The sequence below is a fragment of the Strix uralensis genome, chromosome 14 (assembly GCF_047716275.1).
Source record: "Strix uralensis isolate ZFMK-TIS-50842 chromosome 14, bStrUra1, whole genome shotgun sequence".
Classification (NCBI taxonomy): Eukaryota; Metazoa; Chordata; class Aves; order Strigiformes; family Strigidae; genus Strix; species Strix uralensis.
The window spans coordinates 2,902,674-2,925,092 of record NC_133985.1 but is presented as its reverse complement, the minus strand read 5'-3'; the positions used below and the strand labels follow the sequence as shown (position 1 = coordinate 2,925,092).

The 22,419-nt window shown below is 53.3% G+C and overlaps 1 protein-coding gene across 2 annotated transcripts; it reads right to left on the bottom strand.

Moving 5' to 3' along the window:
* Window positions 1–1,346: 1,346 nt before the first annotated feature.
* On the bottom strand, window positions 1,347–7,923 carry STING1 (stimulator of interferon response cGAMP interactor 1). Of its 2 annotated transcripts, none has more exons than XM_074883983.1 (7): window positions 7,750–7,923; window positions 7,176–7,420; window positions 5,841–6,021; window positions 4,826–4,934; window positions 4,430–4,668; window positions 2,660–2,846; window positions 1,347–1,810 (listed from the first exon to the last, which is right to left on the bottom strand). In XM_074883983.1, exons 2-7 carry the CDS (start codon window positions 7,418–7,420, stop codon window positions 1,617–1,619), a joined length of 1,155 nt encoding a protein of 384 aa, XP_074740084.1. In that variant the 5' UTR covers window positions 7,750–7,923; the 3' UTR covers window positions 1,347–1,616. The 2 variants fall into 2 exon arrangements, with proteins under 2 accessions (XP_074740084.1, XP_074740085.1); XM_074883984.1 differs by having other exon boundaries at window positions 7,783–7,923.
* Window positions 7,924–22,419: the final 14,496 nt, after the last annotated feature.

Below are 22,419 nucleotides of genomic sequence, written 5' to 3'. Positions count from 1 at the left end.
AGGAGCAGGCTCTGTCCCCTCACAAGCCGAGTCTTTTCAGCGAGTGTGGCCTTATGTCGGGTGTCCAGGCATTGGGGCTGGCCCGGGAACAGCCCCTTTTTTAGCCTAAGCATCTCCAGGCAGATCCTGAGTACCATGTAGGTGGGTAGAGCCAAGAAATCGTCTGTCTCAGAGCCACGCTGAGCAGAGCGGCTGCACATCCTCTGCTCTGCTTCCTCCTGACCACAGAGAGCAGGAAGGGAGGGCCCAGGCTGCTGGGCTTGTGGGGGTAACACCCCCAGGCACAGAGGGCTGAGACATGTGATGTCTTGCACCAAAACCCACATGCAAACTGTCTCAGGACTGCACCCTGCCCCTTCCCCAGAGCTCCAGGGCGTCCGGCACATCCTTTGGAGCTGGAGAAACATTTCTGCAGAGCCCCTGGGAGGAACGTGGGCATGAAGGGCATCCGCAGGCACCAAAATGGCAAAATCACTGGCTGGAGCAAAGGCTGGGAGGTTTCTTGCGCTGTGGGGCCACTGAATGTCAGAGTTCCCCAGGCCAGAATGTTACTGTAAATCTGGTCTCAAAAGAACCCTCTAAGCCTTGGTTTGAAGTTTTAGAAGGCAGGCATTCCTTCCTATGGCACAGAGGGCTGCTCCACCCAGCGTGCGTGCCACACGTTGCAGCATGCAGAGCTTATATTGTGCAATAATTTATAGATGCATTAGATTTCCCAGAAGAGTCATACATATTCATTCTTTTTCCTGGAACTAATTGTAATATTTACATCCTAATTATGCATCCGCTTGGAGTCTCTGAGGGTCTTTCCTGGGGGTCTTTGGTGGTCTTCAGGGGTGTCCTTTAGCTGAACTCTCCTCTGGAGCAGGCGCAGTGTGGGTTAACCTACACCTTTTTTTTTTTTTTTTCTATATGGTTGGCTGGTTTTGGCGAGTTCTGACTGCAAGGTTCTCTGAGCCCAGTGTCTGATTGTTCTGAAGGTTTGACACATGTTAAGCAAACATGGATCAATCATACGAGGGTGACTTTAAAAGGTGTAACAGGACATTTCTTTCTACCTGTTGCACAAGGCATCAAGACCTCCTCTTCTTCCACCTTCACATCCCAAATGGGTGGAAAGGGAGGATGTTTGTATGTGACTGCACAGTGCGTCAGGCTGGAGTTTTGCACACACTCCTTGTGCCTGCAGAAGCCATCAGATTCGTCAGGCCATGCTGGCTGGATGTGTTGGACTCAGCACACACAGACACACTCACGGATGGGGTTTCCAAAGCTGCATCCAACACCACAGGATGTCCAAGGGCAGACCGCACGCTGTGCCCGAGATTCAGGATAATACAACTCACTCCAGAGGAAAATGCTTTATATGACACAAATCAAAGCAGACTGAAAAAACAACCATCCACGGATTAATATACGAGATATACATAACAAAGAAAATGGGAAGCATGTCCCAGGAGTGCGGTGTCAGTGATGCGCAGGAGGTTCTGGTGAGCAGTTCCCGCAGGAGGCTGGGGATCGCTGGCACGGGCAGCACTTGCTGCGAGAGGAAGGGGCGTGGGGAAGGGGGACTGGAGCCCTGAGGTGGTGGTGTGGGGCTGGGCAGCGCTGGAGCTTCAGAAGCAGTCGCTTCGCAGAGGGTGCGGCAGGTCTGAGGCGCTGATCTGGAGGTTGAGGTCCGTGGAGTCGAGGGTCGTGGATGGGGCACGCGGGTGGTTCCCCTCGCACACGGCATACTCCTCGTGGTGCTGCTGCCAGAGGTGCCAGAGGATCTCTCTGGACAAGAAGTGGGTCTCTGCTTCTCCTGGCTCTGGAATAGAAGAAAGACAAAACCCCACCTTCACTGGTCAGGCCCGAGGCAGGGGTCTGGGCAGGGAGCAGAGTCTCTGCGAGATGCCCCAAAATACGCAGAATTTCCTGAGAAGTTAAAACACAGTTCTGACTTCCCCCTTTCAGCACGCCAGAAGAAAGAAATTAAAACACAGAGTGCATGAAGGAGAGTAAAATACAACCACAATGTGCTGAATTCCTAGTAGTGCTTGTTGTGATGGGAACTACCTCCCCCATCAGGGAGAGTGCTGAATTTCCTCTGAAAAACGAGATTCATTCCAGCACGAAGCAGCAAGCTGTTTTTAATCCCTGCCGCGCTGGCAGAGGTGAGGAGAAGGGAAACGAAAGCAAGATGGGAAGAAGGGAAAGCCTCGCTTCTTCCCATCCCATCAGGAGGAATGCCACTGAGTCAGCACACGCATGCACACCCATCCCACTGCTGGGGAGGGCTTGTCAGCCCCAGCCATTCCTCCCACGAACATCAGCAGTGAAGGGAGCTGCTCCTTCCCCTGGAAGCCCACTATTATACTTAATCCTTGAGGCAGCGTTCCTGCTGCCCCAGGGGAAGACTGCTTGTCTCGGGTGCCTTCAGCAGGGACCAGCTCTGCTAGCACCCTCCCTGCTCCTCTGAGACCCGCAGCAGAAGTCCTTCTGTGTGGGCAGGCTGCCCCTTCCTCCCACAGGGCCATCTGAGAGCGGAATATCAGCCAAGCACTGCACAGATCCTGCCTACTTCGCCTTGTTTGCCCTGATCTGACATCAGTCAGGGGGCTGGGAGGGCAGAGCCGCCGTGCTGGGCACTCCTGCCCCTCTTCCCCTCCTCACTCACCCTCGTACGCAATGAGCCGGTAGGTACCCGCGCACTCCTTGGAGCCTTTCAAGATCTCCTCTAAGGTCCTGTAGAAAAGTTTGGCCTGCTCCAGGCGCTCCTCCCGGCTGAAGGCAGCGCACTCGTCCTGGGACATGGCGTAGAGGGACTGCAGCGGGGTGGCATACTCCACCGCGCAGTGCCAGAGCTGCAGGGATGGAAGAAAAAAGACATGGGGGCAGGAGCACCCAGCAAAGGGCTGCTGGGGGACCCTGGCGCTGCGCAGAGCCCTCGAGAGCTCTCTGCGGGTCCTTGGCCTGCCCTGCACTGGTGCTGTGTGCTGGACGGCCGGGACAGGGACACAGGTTCTGGCTGCAGGGTCCCCCTGCCCTGGGTTCAGCAGGTACAGCTGTGCCCCACGCTCTGGGTGGCCTCAGGGAGCTGCCCCCCTCCCTCCGGGCCCTGGGGTGCAGCCACCGGCTTTGTCAGTGCTCCCAAGGTGCAGCCTGGGGGGGGATTTTCCCCATGGAAATTGGTCCCCTATGGAGACACCCCTTGCCCGTGTCTGATCACACCTTCTTGGTGGCTTCTAGACAAGGGGAAGTCTGAGAATCCTAATGGAGAGTAGGAGAGCAGAGAAGAGGATAAACACTGGCAAGATGAACGCACAGCTAGGAGGAGGCTGACCAAACCAATGAGGAGAGACTGGTTAAGGCCGTAAAAAATTCCAAGGAGGAGCAGTGTGACCAGTAAGTCTTATACTGGGTAAACTGGAAAGTTTAATGAAGTGTGTTAGAAGGAAGAGGGCCAGGATCCCTGGGTAAATACAGAGCAGCAGGAAAAGCTGCCAGGCTTGGCAGGCAGTCACCACAGTGACCCGGAGCAGGTGCCAAGGAGGACCTGCCATGGACATGTTCACCAGTGACTGGGCAGCAAGACGAGGGGTAGATTTTACCAACAACACCCAGCAGGTCAGGACAGGTCCAGGCTGCAGAGCTACTGGAGCTCACTTAGTGCTGAGTGACTCAGCAGGGGACTGGCAGATGAAACACAGCATCAATGCATGCATTGTAGCGGGAAAAACCCGATGCTGCTGTACTTCCCCAGGAGCAGGGCCAGGAAAAAGGCCCTGGAGTCGCTGCAGACAGGGCTTTAAAAGCAGCAGCTCAGCACTCAGCCACCATCAAAAGGCAAATTAGGGGGACCCAGGCTCTGCCGACGCCTTCATCCACAGCTGTGTCAGCAGGACCAGTGTGTTCCCCTCCAAGGGTGCAGGGGCAGAGGCCCATCTGCCTGGAGATGTGGAAGGAGATGAATCCAGCATGAGATGGGGGGATTTGGGGCTCGTCAGCCTGGAAAAGAGGTGACTGGGGGAATGGGAGAGAGTCAAATTATACAACGACTCACACGGACATTTTCAAGCACCTCTTCACAACAAAAGGAAATATTCATTCGTCCCGTGGGATGTGATGCTTTGTATCTCACATCTGCTTTTTTTCTGCTCAGTTTTCTGCTGTTTTCTGGACTTAAATCAACTCCAGGAGGGGTTAAGTGAGCCCAACATCCCTGCAAGGGCTGAGCCTGGGAGGAGGCAGCCAGGAGGAAGGGGTGCAGGTGGCCAGCACCAACAGGACCTCTCCATCTCGCGGAAGCCTGCTGAAATCCTGGAGTATCTAATAGGAGAGGGGACACTGTCCTGCCCTTACGCCTATTCTGGGCTGGGATCTGAGGCCAGGAAGACCTCTGGGCTGACGCATCCCGACTGCTCTTCTGACACCACACTCAGTTTACCTTGTTGTCTTTATCCCTGATTGTGTAGAGGCTGTGTTTGTAGACCCTTTTTTTGGTGCCAGCTCGGGTCAGGGTGGTTTCGGTGAGGTCTGTCAGGTACTGGATATTGCTGTCAGCTTTCTCCAGGTCATCACAGACGTCACAGCTCAGAGGGACCAAGATGTGGAGCTTCCAGGTCTCGCTGCATGCCAGCACATTGGGGTTGGCTCTGCTGAATTCCTCCATCGACTTTTTCACCCCTGGTTGAAGAGAGCATTGCACAGAGGGGCCTGGTGTGAGTTTAGCTGTTTTCTACCTTGCTCCCCATTTCCCAGCTAATGCTGTAAAAGTGGGAGGATTGTTATTAGGAGCTATTTCTATCTGTAGGCATGATAATGCAGGGAAACAGTTACGTACGTGGCAGGACTATTTTTAGGTACCCAATGTAATAAGACCAGGCAAGTCCATGAGCGACATTCTGCTTGGACTTTTCAGACATCTCAGACACCTCCACTGCTGAGGGCTTCTGCAGAGGGAAGGAAAGACAGACCAGTGGTGATGAAAGCAGCCACCTGGGCTCTTCTGCAACAGTCGGTTCTCTACAGTCATTGGAGAACGGCCGCCCTCTCCAAAGAGATCTGGAAAGTGAGCAATCCTGCTGCCCCCTTCCCTCACACGGCGAGCAGTGGGGCCCTGACAGCCCATGCAGCCCCTGCAGATGAGGAAGGTGATGCTGGGGAGAGCCATGGCTGCACCCTCCATTGGGCTCGTGTGTCCCAGTGCAATTTGTGCATCTGCCCAACGCTTCCAGCATGCAGGAGCAGCCATCCCAGTGCCTGATGGTAGGATTTCCAGGGCCATCAGTGGCCCCTGCCAGCTCTGTGTGTTCATGTAGGTGGAAATAGGTGTTGAGCCCCCGCAGGCGCCTGGTGGCTGCCCTCCCCAAAGCACCCTCCTGTAGCCTGGGTGACCCCTCTCCCCCTCCAGCTGGGGTAAAGCAGAGCCCTCCCAATGCTGCAGAGGAACCTGGAGCTGGGCTCTGCCGCCCACAGTGTGTCTGATAATCAACCCTTTGGGGACCACACAGGCTACCCTTTCCCCTCAAGCACCAGCTTGACTGACAGATTTAAAAATACACTTTTTTTTTTTTTTTTTTTTTTTGTGTCAGCGGGGCTCTTGGCTGCAGCAGGGCCATTGCCAGCACCCTGGGATGGCTGTGCTCATTAAAGGCAGCCTGGCCCTCCTGCTGATGCCTGTGGCACTATGGGGCTGAGGAGATCAGCTCTTCAGGGCTGAGCTAACGAGAGCATTTCTCCTGCCGCGGGGCTGTACGTGCAGGGACCATGCAGGGCCAGGCCAGGTGCCCCCACAACTGCTCAGGGCTGAAGTGCTCCCCAGGAAGCTGGCCAGGCTAGAGGTGTTTGTGCCTTACGTGGAGCCCCAGAGCGAGGATGAGGAGCTGGCACAGGCTGGCGAGGCCGAGGTGGAGGCCGAGCAGCTGCCCATCTCCATCGAGAAGAGCCACATAGGCTGAGCCACAGACGAGCAGCATGAGCCCATGCCAGCGCTGGGGGAGGCAGGCATTCAGGGCCCTCCAGAAGCTGCCGTGGTGCCTGGGTGGGAGAGGGAGACAGAAGTCAGGTTGGTGGCCACCCACCCACCATCTGCAGCCCACAGGGCACAGGCCAGGGGATGCTCCCACCTCCCTGCCAGGGTCGCTGACCCTCTGGAGCAGTGTGGAGCCAGGGAGCCCTGTGGGACCCTGCTCAGCGCACCCCAGGTGCCCCGAGCCAGGAGAGCGCTTAGGCCTCTGGCAGCACCCGTGGGTCTCGGAGGGGAGCAGGCGTAATGTCACCCTGGACAGCAAGGGCAGACTGTCTCCAACAGCCCTGTGCCCTCCGGTGCTGGGTGGTGAGGAAAGGCTGGGGGCCAAGTTCTGTTCCCCAGGGAAAGGGCACACTAGGGAGCTACCACGGAGAGGAAAGGGTGTCCTGGTTTCGGCTGGGATAGAGTTAATGTTCTTCCTAGTAGCTGGTATAGTGCTGAGTTTGGATTTAGGATGAGAATAACGTTGATAACACGCTGATGTTTTAGATGTTGCCGAGCAGTGCTTACACTAAGTCGAGAACTCAGTAAGCGAGGAGGCTGGGACGCACAAGAAGCTGGGAGGGGACACAGCCAGGACAGCTGACCCCAACTCGCCAAAGGGATCTGACATCACGCTCAGCATATAAACTAGGGGGAAAGCTGCCAGGGGACCACTGTTTGGGAACGGGCTGGGCATCGGTCAGTTGGGGGCGAGCACTTGTTTTTCTTGGGTTTTATTTCTCTCTCTTTTTGTTATTTTCCTTTTCATTACAATTTCTTTATTTTAATATTTAAAAATTTTATTTCAATTATTAAACTGTTCTTATCTCAACCCATGAGTTTTCTTACTTTTACCCTTCTGATTCTCCCCCACCCCACCGTGGGGGAAGTTGCTCGCGAGCAGCTGGGGTTAAACCACAACAAAGGGAGAGGTCCATAGACATATGGGGGATCTGGGCAGGCAGGAGATGGGGAGAAGAGGGAGGAAGAGATGAGAGAGACAGGAGGCTGATAGGGAGCAGTGTGTGCTGCCGGGGGCACGGCAGGGCACGGGCACAGCCGGGCATTGCCACAGAGGGGATGTGTGGGAGCGCAGACAAGGAGCAGATCCCCCCCCAACACCCTTGTCCCCAGGGTGTTCCCAGGAACTGGGGAGACAGCCACCCCCACGCTGGCTCACCTGGATTGGAGGTGGAAGATCTCCTCCGCCAGGTAGCAGGTGCCCTTGAGCAGCACCCCGATCTGCAGGGCCGTGAAGTGGAAGGTGAGGCTGCGGGCGGTGGGCGCGAGGGGCTCCCCGCTGAGGTACAGCGCCGCAGCGCCCAGAGCCAGCAGCAGGTACACGGCACGCTGCGCTCGCCCTGCCCGCGCCTTGGGGATGAGCAAGGCGCTGGGGTGGCTCGGCCGCCACGATTCCTGAGACATCTGTGGCAGAGAGGGGAGGTCAGCAGCAACTCTTGTCCCCAGCACCCACAGCAGCACTGTGGGGAGTGGTGAAGCGGGGGGACACACACCCAGCGCTCGCTGAGCACCCCAAAGCACACAACAGAGCCCCTTTGCGCGCTGCTGAAATGCTTCTGGGCAGGTTCCTTTGGGCGCTGCCCAGGCCATCTCAGGGCTTCCCCCACCCGTGCCCAAACGGGCTCGGCAAGACAGACCCTGGCTGGCCTCCCTGCTCCCAGAGGGATGGCAACCACAGGCCAGCCCTCCCTGCTCCGCAGCCACCCGGCCCTCACGCCTCTTGTCGCACTCACCGGAGCAGTTACCAGCGTGACACCGGGCGCTACCTGGGTTTCCCGCGCGGCGGTTTGTGGGCTCTGTGCTCCCGCCTGGGCAGCCACAGCTCGTTTTGGAGGCTCCTGCCGCAGATGGAGACCGAGAGCCTCTCCACCACACAGGCTTCTGATGCCACGGGTGGAGCTGCACAGTTCCCAGCACTGAGAAAAATGAAAATGAAAGCAGCTCTCGCTGCAGGCAGCTTGCAGAGAGCATCAGAGCCCTCCTACGCAGGGCACCAATGAGGTGTCCGAGGCCACTGGAAATCCGGGCACTGGGCAGTGCTGGGTGGATGTGGCAGGTTTCAATGCTCATGAGCTCACGCCTCTGGCAAGCCCCAACATACCTGTCAGGTCATAATGCACCTGAGCCAAAATGGAATGAGGAGGGAAACAAGAATTTATTGAGATTTAATTTATTAAGTGCAGCAGGGTTCCAGCAGTGAAACACAAGCAAATTCCTTCTAGCAGAGAGGGTGACTCACAGCACCCTGGATCCCCGCACCCCACACAGCTCTGGGAGATGCTGTCTCGGGGGGCAGTGCCCATGGGCACTGGAAACACTGCAGGGGGTTCCTGCAGCTGGGCTCTTGCTGGCCAGTAAGGGCCCTCAAGCCTCTCGGGTCCCTGGTCCTAGTGACACAGACCCAGGACAGCCGAGGTACACAAAGCCTTTGACTCAGCTGTTATTGCTGAGGTTTGCCCTCAAGCCTCCCAGGTCCCTGGTCCTAGCAGCAGAGTCTGCAGTGAGGCATTACCCATCCTCGAGGAAGACTGACTTAGGGCACACATACACAAGCCCAGAGGACCAGGTGGGATGCACTCAAGGATGCTGAGGGAGATGGCCAACGCCCTGCTCTCTGATGTCTTTGGAAGTTCACAGAATCACAGAATCATCTCGGTTGGAAAAGCCCTTGAAGCTCCTCCAGTCCAACCATGAACCTCACACTGACCGTTCTCAACTCCACCAGATCCCTCAGCGCTGGGTCAGCCCGACTCTTCAACCCCTCCAGGGATGGGGACTCCCCCCCTGCCCTGGGCAGCCCATTCCAACGCCCAACAACCCCTTCTGCAAAGAAATCCTTCCTAAGAGCCAGTCTGACCCTGCCCTGGCGCAGCTTGAGGCCATTCCCTCTTGTCCATTACCTCCTGTTTGTAGCAATCAAGAGGTTCCTGGTGAGTGGGAGAAGGCAAACATCACACCCAGCTTCGAGCGAGGGAAGAAGGAGGGCTTGGTGAACTACAGCCTGCCCAACCTCACCTCTGTCCCTGGGAAGGTGATGGAGCAAATCCTCCTGGCAATCACTGCCAAGCACCTGAAGGATGAGAAGGGCACAGCCAGCAGAGATTTACAAAGGGCACATCGTACCTGACCAACCTGAGTGCCTTACAGCCATGTGGATGAGGGGAGACCCTTCACTCCAGCATGGCCTCCTATGGCCTCCATGAGCCAAACTGGGTAGATTCAGGCTGGGGAAAGAGGTGACTGTCCAGAACGTGCTCTGGGTCCAATTGCTTTCTGCCCAGGAATGCCTGTGGATGTAGGGAGGCTGCCTGGAGACCCTTGCAGTCCCCACAGACCTGCAGACTCCTTGCCAGGGGTCTGCACAGGCTGCAGCAGGCACACAGCACAAGGATCTTGATTCAGACATGCCCACAGGTCACATTTAATTCAACCATTTGCAAACCCAGAGAGTGGAAGAAGGAACAGATGCCCAGAGAGACTGGCAGTGTGCTACTTGCGCTCGTCTCAAGGTTGTCAGAGTCTGTTTTGGTGGTACCTTAGAAACCCCAGCAAACCCACTTTACAGGGCATCTGACCTGTGTTCCTAGCTGGGGAGGGCTTGTGGATATAGCCAACATGTTGTTTGCTTCTTCAACACAAAAGCTGGCTAAAAAATAGAATCATAGGGTGGTTTGGGTTGGAAGGGACCTTAAAGATCATCCAGTCCCACCCCCCTGCCACAGGCAGGGACACCTTCCACTAGCCCAGGTTGCCCAAAGCCCCGTCCAACCTGGCCTTGAACCCTTCCAGGGAGGGGGCAGCCACAGCTTCTCTGGGCAACCTGTGCCAGTGTCTCACCACCCTCATAGGGAAGAATTTCTTCCTTATATCTAATCTAAATCTGCCTCCTTTCAGTTTAAAACCATTAACCCTCATCCTGTCCCTAGCCCCCCAATAATGAGTCCCTCCCCCCCCTTTCCTGTAGCCCCTTTAAGTCCTGGGAGGCCGCTCTGAGGTCTCCCTGGAGCCTTCTCTTCTGCAGCCTGAACTCCCCCAACTCTCTCAGCCTGTCCTCACAGGGGGATGCTCCAGCCCCCCCAATCATCTTCGTGGCCTCCTCTGGCCCTGCTCGAGCAGGTCCATGTCCTTCTGATGTTGGTGCTCCAGAGCTGGACACAGCACTGCAGGGGGGGTCTCACGAGAGCAGAGTAGAGGGGCAGAATCCCCTCCCTCACCCTGCTGCCCACACTTCTCTTGAAACATCAAGCAAATCACTTCTTCCTCCTGTGCTGGGTTGTCCCTGCCAGCTGGGATTCACTGACCAGCTCTGGCTGCCTCTTGCAGTGCAGTGGAAGAGGCTGCCTGGCTCCCCAGCCCCCTTCTCGTGGGTCCCTGAGCAGCTGGGTGGCAATCCTGCCCATGGAGCCTGGCCTCCTGCTTTCAGTTCTACCTTCAGCATGCTAACACCTCTGGTATTTCTTTCTCTTTCACTCTGCTCTGAGCCAGCCTTTGCCTCACAACCCCAGACCTGCCTTGTAAGTAGGTGTTGCTAGGGTGCTAATTGCAAAAAAAAAAAGCACCATGGAAGAGCCATTTTGTCTGCCAGAGCCTGCAGAAGCAGACTACAAGGCTGGAGGGAGGTGAGGATCGAAGCAAAGAGGAATTTCATCTGCAGCTTGTGGGCCAGCTGCAGATGGGGACAAAATGAGAGCTCACATGCTCTTAACCATGTCGCATCACTTCCACACCACTTTGGTCTTGAACAACCCTCCCAGCCACCCCCCAGCCTTTCCAGGCTCCCTGCCACACTGTGCTTGGGACTATGTTTGAGGTGGGCAGTTCAGAGCAGAGCTGTGGTGCCTGGTCCGAGAGCCGAGCCTAAACTCCAGGAATGAGATTTGAATGTCTCCAGCGGAGGCTGGACATCTGCGACATCTGAGCTTGCCTGGGAATGGACAGCCCAGTACTGCCCAGTGCCTCTGCATAGCCAACGAGAAGCAGCAGCACCAAAACTGCCCACTTTGTCACCCTGGTCTTCTGCTCCAGCCAACAATTTGCGTTTCCAGATCGTGTCTTGGTTGAAATTCCCTCTTTCCCTGCTTGCTGTTATTCTCTCAAGTGGAGGGAACCAGAAGTCATGCATGATGCCAGAAGATTTCAGATGCATAAAAAACCATGGCAAGTGACCTCCCTCTCCAGCCCAGTGCCATGGCACTTCCAACCAGACTAGTGTTGATACCTGTAAGATTTACTTGGGCAAAGAACTCAGCTCTCTGTAAAGCAATCTACAAAACCCACCTACACTGCAGACCTCATGGAGATTAGTAATTTCTCACCGTAGAGGTTTTTAAAACACCAAAGTGGCAGGCAGCATAAACCCCTCATGCACCATGTGCCATGGCCTTTCGCTAACCACAGAGCAGCACGTGCATCAGCTGCTGCTTAGGGGACGCATGGGGCACCTTCACCTTCCCCACTCCCCGTGTCTCGGGGCATGCGTTGTCCTAGGGCAGTGTCCTGGCAATGCATCCTTGGGACGCTCCGATGCAGCCAAACCACAGCAAATTATGTTACTGGAGATGTCCACGCTCAGCTGCTGGACTCATCAGCACCACACTAGTTGGCACTGACCTCCCAGTGCGGCCTGGGCTTGCTGGTTTTCACACTGCTGCTGTGCTGTGCAGTGGAGATGGGCCAGGGCCAGGGCAGCTCCACGCCTGCTGTTACCTGGGTGCCTGTTCCTGGCCTCTGCAGCCTGCTCTGTGTCACCTTTCGGGGCACCCAAAGGACCCTATAGCATCTCTCTGTTTGTACACACCCAGGCAGAGATGTAGGAGCTTGTGGTCCAAACTCGCTGTCCAATCCATCCATGGTTTAATTCCTGTCCAAACACAGCAAGAACTAAGCTGTCTGCCAAGCGGCAGAGGTACTTGCAAAGGCAGGGGAAGACAACTTCTACCCTTTGGAGCATCCAAAAGAGCTGGCCTGTAACACAACACAGGCTGGTTTCTAGAAGGGCCTTGGCGTACCAGGTGTACTCGTTGAGGCTGGGAAAGACCCCAATGGCCACAGGTGGAGTGGACAGCTGTATCCAGGACTTGGTTTAGACAGGAAAGAGTCTTGGTGAAATGCTTGAGAATTTGTAATAACCTGGAAAAAGAATGTAAAAGTCCCACAGTGATAGGAGGTAAGATCCCTCGCAGGCAGCCAGATGCTGCGAATTTCCTTGAAGTCTCCCCTGACCTCTGGAGACGCCCTGGCTGCTCTGTATGAGGTGCCTTCGGTATAAGGTGGATTAACCCAGGAGCTGGGCCTGGTCGCTGCCCCCGTGCAAGGCTGGAGGAGGTTGGGAGCAGGTGCTGGATGCATGTGGCGTGTCCTCAATCCAAAGCCAGTCCAGGAACACGGCGCTTTCCCTGGTGTCTCCTGGTGACGGGCACTGCAGCAGCGTTTGCTTACTCCCCTTTTTTTTTTGCATCATGTGCTGCTGCTCTGCAAAAGCGAGTAGAGCTGCTGGCTTCGGCCGCAAGGCAGGCTGCCCAGTGACAGCTTTACAGCCAGGATGCCTGTGGGGACAGGGTTCGGCTGCCACGCTGGTGTTAAGAGTGCCGTTGGTCTCTTGGCTAAAAAGTGCTGCAGTTGGTGTTTTTAGTGCTGCAGTTGCACCAGCAGTACCCTCAGGTCCTGCGCACTGAGAGGGCTTGCTTTATCGCCCACCCTAGCAAAAATAAAGTGCTCTGTAACACCCTGTGTTGCACTGGGCTGTGTGAACTGGATCAGCCTCTCTGATGCAGTCAGGAGCCATCCACATACTGGGTAAAATCTTATGGAAGCAAGAGATCTGCTTCCTCCATCTCCCAAACACGCTTTGTCTCTCACTCATTCAGCAAAGCAGTTTAATTGCAGAACAAAAGAGGTGACAGTCAGGGGAGCCAGGGAGGTGTCCTGGACAGATTTTCTGCTCTGTCTCCAGATGATGCAGGGCCCTCATCTTTGCTCACAAAGTCCATGTGGAGATGGGATGCCTTTCCAGGAACATGCCCAGCTTGGGAGATCCTTTGCCTCGCCCTGACCTGGGGCTGTGACCCCTCAGCAATTATGAGTTTAAAATCCTGATGGCAGCATGGACCAGTCCTCCATCCCCGGATCATGGGGCTGCTCTGAGTGCTGCACGTCCCTTATCGATTAAGGTTCTTCCTTCCTCTGTGGCACCAGAACTTCCTGCCTAAGAGAGAGTTTTTATCCATCTAATAAACATCAGTGGATCAATCTGTGATCTATTCAGTCTTTTGACCCCTGTCTACTGTCAGCACCTGCAGTATCCTGTGGCACTGAGTCCCCAGTTACACGTTGGGTGGAGAAGTCATTTTTTGCTTGTTTTGAAGCTGTCATAGGCTAGTGTGGTTTGGGGCGCCACTGCTCTTGTGCTGGGAGAGACATGAACAACCAGCCCTTTCCTCCTCCCCAGAGCACTCATGGCTTCAGACCTCAGCCCTCTCTTTCCCAGGCTGAAGCATCTCAGATACTCAGTTGTTCTTTGAAAAGAAGCTGTTTTCTACTTGATTGTGCTGGTCAAAATGCTTTGAATAATTCCTCCAGGTCCCTTCTGGGTCTGACTCTTCCATGTCACATGTGTTAAGCTGCCCGGGTCTCAGCACAGGTCTCTGGGGAGCTCCCACTGGGACCCCTCCACTCACAAACACATGTACTCTTGCCCTCTGTCCTCTCACAGTCATGTACTCTCCTACCCTTTGTCGCCAGTCACGCTGGCACTGAGACCAAGGAAAGGGAAGTGGCTGTTTGTGTCTCCTCTGGCCTCCCACCACATGTCCCCTGGGGACCCAGCCAGGCTGAGCTGCAAACAAATGAAACTACAACACAATAAACGGCTGTGTACATGTGTGCCTTTTGGGTTCTTTTACAGGTACCTTCCAGCCTGAAGGTCAGGCAAAGCTGGCTTTGGGGATGAAGCCACCAAAAACTTGCTGACAGCGGGTGGTTGCTGAGTGCTGCAGTCCCAGGGACCCCTGGGAAGCTGCTCTTGCCCTAACGCATCCTGACTCCCACCTTTGCCGCACGGGAGGGGACAGCCTTTGCAAAGACAGGACCCCATGATGGGGTAGCCCCAGGAGCCAACAGAGCATCTTCTGAACTGGGTGTGAGACCTCGAGCAAAACAGTGCTCCTCGCCTGAACCTGCTTTTCACTGATGGTGTTCCCCCTTCCTCTGCAGCAGCGGGCTTGCAGCTTTGCTGGGATTGTCCTGTGCAACAGGGCGGCACAGAAAGCCCAAGCGAGGCCAGATCCCCCTGGGCAGTGTTATAAAGGCACGGAAGAAGACCTGGCAGCTGACCCTAGAAGCCTGCCATTGATACAGCCAAGGGGGATGAAAGGGGGATAAAACAACTTGGGGATGAAGAGAGGAGAAGGTGAGTGTGTGGTATGGAGGGTGATTGTCTCTCTGAAAAAAGGAATTGAAAGTGGCAGGGAGCCGCATGGGAACTGTGCTTGCAGCTCCCAGGGATCTCCTCTGTGAGGGCTCATGCAGAAGGAGGCAGCCGTGGCGGGGAGATGCTTGGTGGAGGCGAGGAGGCACTGGGGTGAGGGGGGGCCTCCAGCACAGCAGTGCCCGGCGGCACTGGGAGGGCAGCAGGCACGCAGAGGGGCTGAGCAGGGCAGCCCGTGGCATCAGAGCAAGGGGCAATGGCTGCGTGGAAAATGGAGCCAGAACCTGACTGCCAGAGATGGGAGCCAGGCTTTCTTTTCCTATGCAAGCAGGTGTAATGACCTGTGTGAATATTCTGTTTCTTTCCTTGTTCCTCCTCTCTCAACCACTTACAGGAAATTTATTGTTGCCTACTTGGTCAGGACATGCATCCAAGGGAGATTTATTGGCACTCTCATGGCCGGAGAGGAGAGAGATATAGGAGCCCGTCCCCACAGCACAGACAGGTAGACCCAGGGCATAACATGGAAGTCTCTGACTTACTGTGGTAAACGGTGGAGGTACCAGCAGGCTGACTGGCAGGGCTGGGATGCTCACTCGAATACGAAGCCCAAACTGCCCAGGAGGTTTTTAGCAAGCTGGGAACAGGGAATGAACAATTCAGGACCTGCTATAGCTGTCAGCATTGCCTGAATTTTTGCCCAAAAAGCTCCTGTTGTTTCTCTTTGACTATGTTTAACGATTCCACGACTGCCCTGTCATTGTCCTCAATATCCCACGGAGAGCACTGCAGTGGTGGCTGAGCTCAGCAGCTTCCCAGCCTGGGACTGAGGTAGAAGATCTGGGTCTACCCCTCTTCTTTTATTTTCTGCCTCTGATGTCAATCCCCCGGCCTCCTGCTGAGATTGGCACGGCAGTGGGCTTGAAGCGGGACAAGACTCTGGGATTGTTTGCTCCAGAAACATGTGCCTTGAGGAGGGGAGTTGGGAGAGGATGAGTCTGATCTTGAGTGATGGGGAAGTTTTTGACCATCTTGGTCAAGTGAAGTTTTGGTATTCATGTTTGTCTCCTGATGCAGGAGATGTGGTGGCCGTGGCAGGCTGAGGTCCCCACTGTGCCCCCCATGCTCATAGCTGTTTGTGGGACTGTGCTGTGAGCTACATCCATGTTTGCACCAAAACCAGCAAAAGCCTACAAAAGAAAAATTGGAGCTTGAGAGAAAATGGGGTGGTAAATATCAAAAAAGAAAACCACACCAGCAAAACAGCAAGGTGGGCTTTTTCAATCTGTAAAACCTGGCAATACTTTTTTTCAGGTTTGGATCTTTTTACACTGAAAACTCCATTAATACCTTTTTTTCTTGTGGAAAAATTCATGAAGTTTAAAATAAAAAAGCAAAACCCCCAACCCCTGCTTTATTTAAAGAATAAAAGTTTTCGCAGCTTAACACACCTCTGCAGCAGAGAAAAATGCAGCTCTAGCAGCTGCTTTGGGCATCTGTTCCCCAGACAGTCAAAGAGGGGTGAGAAGGTGGGGAGGAGATGCCCTGCAAGCCCCAGCAGAGCTGCCTGCTGCTGGGCAGCTTCAGGAGGGCAGATGGCAACGTGGTGAGGGTCTAAGGAGGCCCAAACAGAGACTGAGAGTATGGAAAAAGGTATAATAAAAGCTAACAGGGGCAATGAGAGAGGAAGGGAGGAAGTGTACCTCAAGGAGGAGACATCAGACCTGGCAGAGCTGGTGAGAAGGAACATGGCTCAGCTCTGGGAGCAGTCCTGGGTGGACTGAGGAGGTGGGCTTAGCACCGGGGGACTCTGGGGCTCAGCTGTTGGCTTCACTTTCACAAAGCAGACTTTGCTGGTGACTGGCAGGCTTGGCGACTGCTGATGGGAGCCTTCTCTGGGACATCTCCAAGCAGCCTGAAATGCAACTGAGGAAGTTTCCTCAGTGCTCCTCTTTGTATTGTAAGGATTTTCAGGCAATGCTGCCAGTGAAAGACATGGTTTTGTCCTCTGCCGGAGGCTTCCTCCAGCCCATTTCCTTGTGTTGGCACGAGTGATTCCAAAGAGAACCAGATCAGCTCACAGCCCTAGATGCCATGTCATGCTGGGTGAAGGTAGAAATTACTTTTGGATCAAGTGATCCAGCTTAAGCACAACCGCATGTCAGAGAACAGCTAGCCATTTGCTTGCGGGGCGGAGGGCAGGACTGCTTTTTTCAGCAACAGCTTGCAGTTAGATCTTTTAAAGCCATTTGTGAATTTGTACCTTCTGCCTCCAATGCCTGAGACTACGAAGCATAATAATACGCAAGGAGAAGGGTTCTGTCCTGCTTGTTACACCAGGTCCAGGATATCCAGCCCCAAGAGAGCTAGAGATGGGCACCATGCCTCTTCCATGACACCAGTAAAGGTGCCACTGAGATTTACAGTTGTGATACCTTCAGCCCACATCAATGGATTGCCTGCTGGAAAGTTTCTCGTGGACAAGATGGTGGTGGTAACTTGTAGATTCTGCTTTGTGGTTGTTTCAGTTTGTTCTTTGCCTTTCTCTGAAGTTTAAGGTTGTTCTCTCTTCTAGACTGGAAGAGTTTATAATGGTGTGTTACGAGAAATCCCATCTTCTATGTTCCTACACTTGGCAATCTTATAGTCATGTTCAAGCCTGGGATAGCTGGTGCCACAGGACAGATTAGCAGAGACCTTGCTGCTGGGTGCCCTCAGTGGGTGATGGAGAGCACAGCTGTTGGGCTCAGGTGGCCACTTTCACCTTTCTGCCATATACCATCATAAACTCAGGGCTCCTGGACTGTTCCCAAGCTTCTGTTTTCAGTTTTGACTTGGAGTGCAATCATTTTATACGAAGACTCATCTGTGAATTTCAAAACGAATATGGGAATGATTCCATGTATTTTCTTTCTGGTTGTGATCTCCCATGTTCTAACAACACACAGTCATGGACACATACTCCACAGGATTGGGCCAAGGCTAAAAAGAGCATTTCTAGAGCTCTTTATCTGGGCTGAAAACCCACAGAATTAGCTTCTTGATAACTTTTGCTGTGGATACTGACCTGTCTGGTCTCTTGGTGGAGAGGACAACAAACAATGCTATAGCTGACTTACAGGTTGCCCTGGCATCTGAGTACAGCCAAGCCTAGGATTTGCAGCAGGAGAGGGGAAAAGTGTGTTTTATGTGGTGGGAGTCTCCATGTGACATACATGACAACTTATGTATATAAGTTCAGTCCAGAAGTTCTTTTTAGAAATGCTTTGAACTGAGGTGCCGAAGAATCCTCTCTGAGACTGAAAGGCTTTTAGCTGCTCGCCTGGCCAACTCACCTCAGGATCTGCAAGCTTCTGCACTTGAATTGCCGTGGTTCCTGCTTCTGTGGATAACTCTGAGCCAGACTGGACCTCGGCTAACTCTCCTGTTGGCAAATGACTCTGCAGGGTGTAACACAGGGAAGAATTTGTACGAAATCGTACATTTGGGTGGCACTGCTGGGCAGAGCACCTTTGGGACAGGAGCTGTGCTGCCTATAGCTGAGAGCAGTCTTCACTACACCCGCTCTTCTGCCTGCAGGTCAGCAGCCAGGGCTTCAGCTGCTCCTGGAGGAAACACCAACGAGCAAGGGGTAAAAATGGCCTCTGTGCCTGTTTTTTAAAGACACCAAGGTTTTAGCAGCTATGGAGGCAAGTAATTCTCCTCAGTTCATGGCTGCACAAGGGGATGCAGGTCCTTTGCTGTTTGCTGAGAGGCAGAGGCAGAGCTTTCTTCTCCCTAACCCTTCACTTCACTTTCTCCTCTGCTCCAGGTCCATTTTTCTGGGAGTTTTTTTCTTTGAAGCTTGACCACTAGTGTGAGCCCAATATTGGTAAAGTGTGGGGTTTTTCCTTTTCCACATGTGTCTTACCTCCTTTAGAGTTATCTTTTTTCACCTTCTAACAAAGGCCTCACTGGTTACCGAAGCCTAGAAAAATCAGATTTAGCTAGCTAGGCTGGGAAGTTTGTTTAAATTTTAAATTTTTCCTTTAAATTTTTGTGCCTTTGCGTAAGCATGTCTAGGTTTTTTCCCTGTTACAGCACCGCAATCTGACCCTGTTGAGCAGAGCCGATCAGAGGAAGATGGTGAAGGAAAGGCACATGGAGGCAGGAGTCATCTGAGGATAAGGCAGGACTCCGCTCACTCCCCCGGTGATGCTCTGCTGTTCTGTAGTGGGTGATGTTGGCATGGGATGGTGTTGGCAGGCACAGACAGCAGATCACTCAGTGCTTTTCTTTGGAACAGAAGGCAAGAGCACAGTGGTGCCCCTGGGACGAGAGACCACAGTGCCCTGGGTCTGCAGGGCCAGCTCCCTCCTTGAGAAAGAGAAGGCAGAGAGCTGCAGGTGGAACACCTCCTAAAATGCTGTGGCGAGGTGCTGCACAAGGGACTAGCACAAACTAGTGTGGGGAGACAGCATCGGCCTAACAATCAACGCTCTCTCTGCAGCAGGGCCTGCTCTGGATGGGGATCAGCCATGAATTCTCACAGCAGATGCAGCCCAAAGCATTTTCTCTGGTGCTGGTGGACTGAACTCATCCTTTCGAAGAAGAGGACCAGGATAGGATCTGATGTGGGATACAGAAAAGTGCGTATGGATCAACCGCCCTGCCTTCATGTTTGGGCAGGGGTGGGAAGAGATGGAAACCTGAAGGAGGACACTGGCAAAAGTGACAGGCGAGGTGGAAGAGAAGCAAGGGAGAAAGGCAGCAGGTGGGATAAGGAAGTCCTAACAAGAGAAAGTAGAAATCAAAAGCCAGCAGGGAGACAGACAGTGAGAAAGTGCTGCAGACAGGACCACGAAAGGAAAATCTAAACAACCAACCTCAGCAACGAGAGAAAGCAAAGGGGAAGAGAGTGCAAAGGACATGAAAACCATAGTGCGATGGGTCGAAGAGCCAGGAGAAATCCTGACCTCAAGCTCAACACGGCCAGGTGTTCCCTGGCTCTGCCCCCTCTGGTTGTAGGTTAATGTTTATTTGGCCTGATCTTTCTCACATCTCATGGCATTTTTAGACATGTCCGAGCTCTGGTGGAAAACATTTAATCTATTGCCACATCAGACAAAGATCTAACTGTGAATCTTGAAGAAATTACCTTCTGGATAAGACACGTCCCTGTCTTCGACTCCCTGCAGCCTACACCCACCAAGTTCACATCTACCCGTTACAGCTACAGGCCACATGTCAGAAGCTGCAACTGAGATTTGCCTTTCAGCAACTCTAAGGGGACTGACCTTGTGAATAACAACGATGAAAATTACTTTTCTACTTCAATTTCTTATCTCTTAGAGAAGTTCATGCCCATCTGGTAAGAAACAGCAGATCATAGTTATCCTGGGTACTAAACCCACAACAAAATTATTTTCTTATCTCTTTTTTATTTTCGTTTATTCTCTGTATTGAGTTTTATGATGCTTTACTACTCAGAGAGGACTTTTCAAAGCTCGACAAGGAAAAAGCAGCAATCCAGACTGTTTCTGTTGCTACTGTGAGCCAAAAATAATTTTCCAATTTCAGGACAACATCCGACACTTTTCCTGAGAATACTGGAAAAAGATTAATCTTGGCTGATGTGCAGACCTCTGAAGTGAAGTCCTTAGAGGCTGTGACTTGAAGGTATTTTGAAAAGTGCCCCAGAGACATGACAAGGTTGCTTCTGGAGAGATGCTGGAGGAGAGGGAACCCCTTGTGCCCCCAGCAGTCACCCCTATGACCGCAGCTCCAGACATGATGTTTGCCCTGCCAAGGTGGGCCAAGTTTGAGCGAGGGGCAAAGCTGTTGTGGCTGTACAGCTCTCAGGGACCCAGGCAGCATCTCCTAGTAAAGAGGAATTTGGGATGTCACGTCTAGTAAGTGGGATCAGACTGCCTGACTGGGATCAGACATTGGCTGGGCAGTAAGAGAGGAAAACAGAAAACGATGGAAGAAAAGCAGTTTTGCCTCTGCCCCAGGACTGGAGGGAGCCTTAAGGGCCAGAACTACTTGAGATTAGTTTTTGAGCATTTCCAGCTCCCCAGGCTGGTGGAGACCGGTGTGGCAAGGAAGGACCGCAGGCTCCCTTGTGCTGGGTGTGGCAGAGCAATGAGCTGGCGCGCGGTTGTTGTCTGCTCTTCTGCAATCGAAGGGTGTCCCGCAACCCAAAAGGTGACAGAAAAGAGGGAAAAGAGCAAGAAGCCACAAAATTAACCAAAGAAGTTGACAAAAAAGCCCCAGAAAACCATTTTTATGAATCTGTGATGTATTTTCTCCATACCAAATGCGGAGGAGGAAAGAGAAATTAATTCAAAACACACCCTATGCTAAAGCCACCAGAAAAGAAATCTTGAATTGTTGCAGAAAGGCTGGCGGCAAAGTCAGCATGAGAACAGACCACAGCTATTGCTGAGAGGCAGCTCCTGAGAGGCCAGGGAAACACTACCAGAGCTCCTCACCTCCGCCGGGAGCAGCAGCTACGTGGGCAGGAGGAAGGAGTAGGTGCTTTGGGAGGAGCAGGCATGAGTTCATCATCACCAACACATGAGAAGTAGTGTGGGGTTTCCAAATCTTGCCCGTTCAACAGCAGCCAGCAAATTAATCCTGTGGGTAGCTCTGCTGGCTACAGGGACCAGGTGGCAGAAGGGTGCTTTAGCAAAGGGGCAGTCTGGCCCCAGGGGACGTTCTGGAGCTTCTTGCTGCTTGGAGTTGAGTTACCTACCTCTAAATTTTCTGTTTAAGCCTTTCATCTCTCTCTGCCAAGAGATGCACAGGAGGTGTGGGATTGACAAGAACAGTGGAAAACACCCCTGCTGCAGTACTAGGTGAGGAAAAGATAGGCAATAAAAGAACACTGTAGTATACCTCACTAAAAATATTAGTTACACAGGAGAGAAATCCATAGGAAACCAGGCTTTCCTGTAAAGGAACAAAAACTAATGTCTTCTTGGAGTCTTATGACTTCCAACCCTGATTAAAAATGCTCTTGGTGTGTTTCTGACGCGACTCAGTAGCAGGACTGCCAACTTGGAAGGGTCCAGACAGCACAAGGCACCGGCCACCCCAAGCCCGAGAGGGAGGGGCAAGCATCCAGTCCCAGTTCATGATCCAAAGCTGGCAATGGGAAGAGAAGCAGGACCAACAGAAAAGACTCCAATTTCATGTAGATTTTAACATGTCTTACTGTTACAAGATGTCCTATGGGTTTGTGCACGTGCAGGCCGTTTGGCTGTTAGGCTGAACTCGCCTGCAAAGGCACCTTGTTTGAACGTGTGCTTGTCCCAAGCAGTGTCCTGTTCCCAGCCCTGTTCGCTCAGTTTTTGATGATTCAGACCCGAAGGGAAGTTGCCCTTTTGTTTGAGCTGGCTGTTTACAGCTTTGATCACGCAGTTACGCAAACAGGACGTGGTTATGGGGCTTGGAGTTTGGCTGAAGCTGCGCAGAACCCCTCAGCTTGCTGGAAGCCATCAGGAAGATTATTTGATGGAATTTTTTTATACAAGCTGCTCAGTCATCTGACAAGAGTCATTATTTTTGCCTGTATCTGTGTTCTCCATGGGGACGCTGGATGGAAATGAGTTCTTCTTCCCCCTCAGGCCACTGGGGCTACGGGTGCTGTCGCTGCTGCAGAGCCTTTGCCGCCCTCCGCGATGCTGCTGGCCGCTTGCCTCAACACTCTGGGTTTGGTACGCTCAGTAAGCCTGGTATTTGAGACACTTTGCTGTATAAATAAAAGGCCATTTGATGGTTCGAACTTTTATTATGCAGCCACGCTGTGATCTACTTGGTGTACTTAGTCCATGTGTCCTCCCAGGCCTACACAGGAATTGCTGTGTGCCAGTTCCCTGCCACTACCCCCAGGGAAGGGATGAGGAGCAATGTGCCACCCCTGCTAGGTACAAGGTGTCACCAGCAGGGCTTAGTGCCACTTCCCGTGTTCCCGGATGCCCCCCCCAGGGCGGGT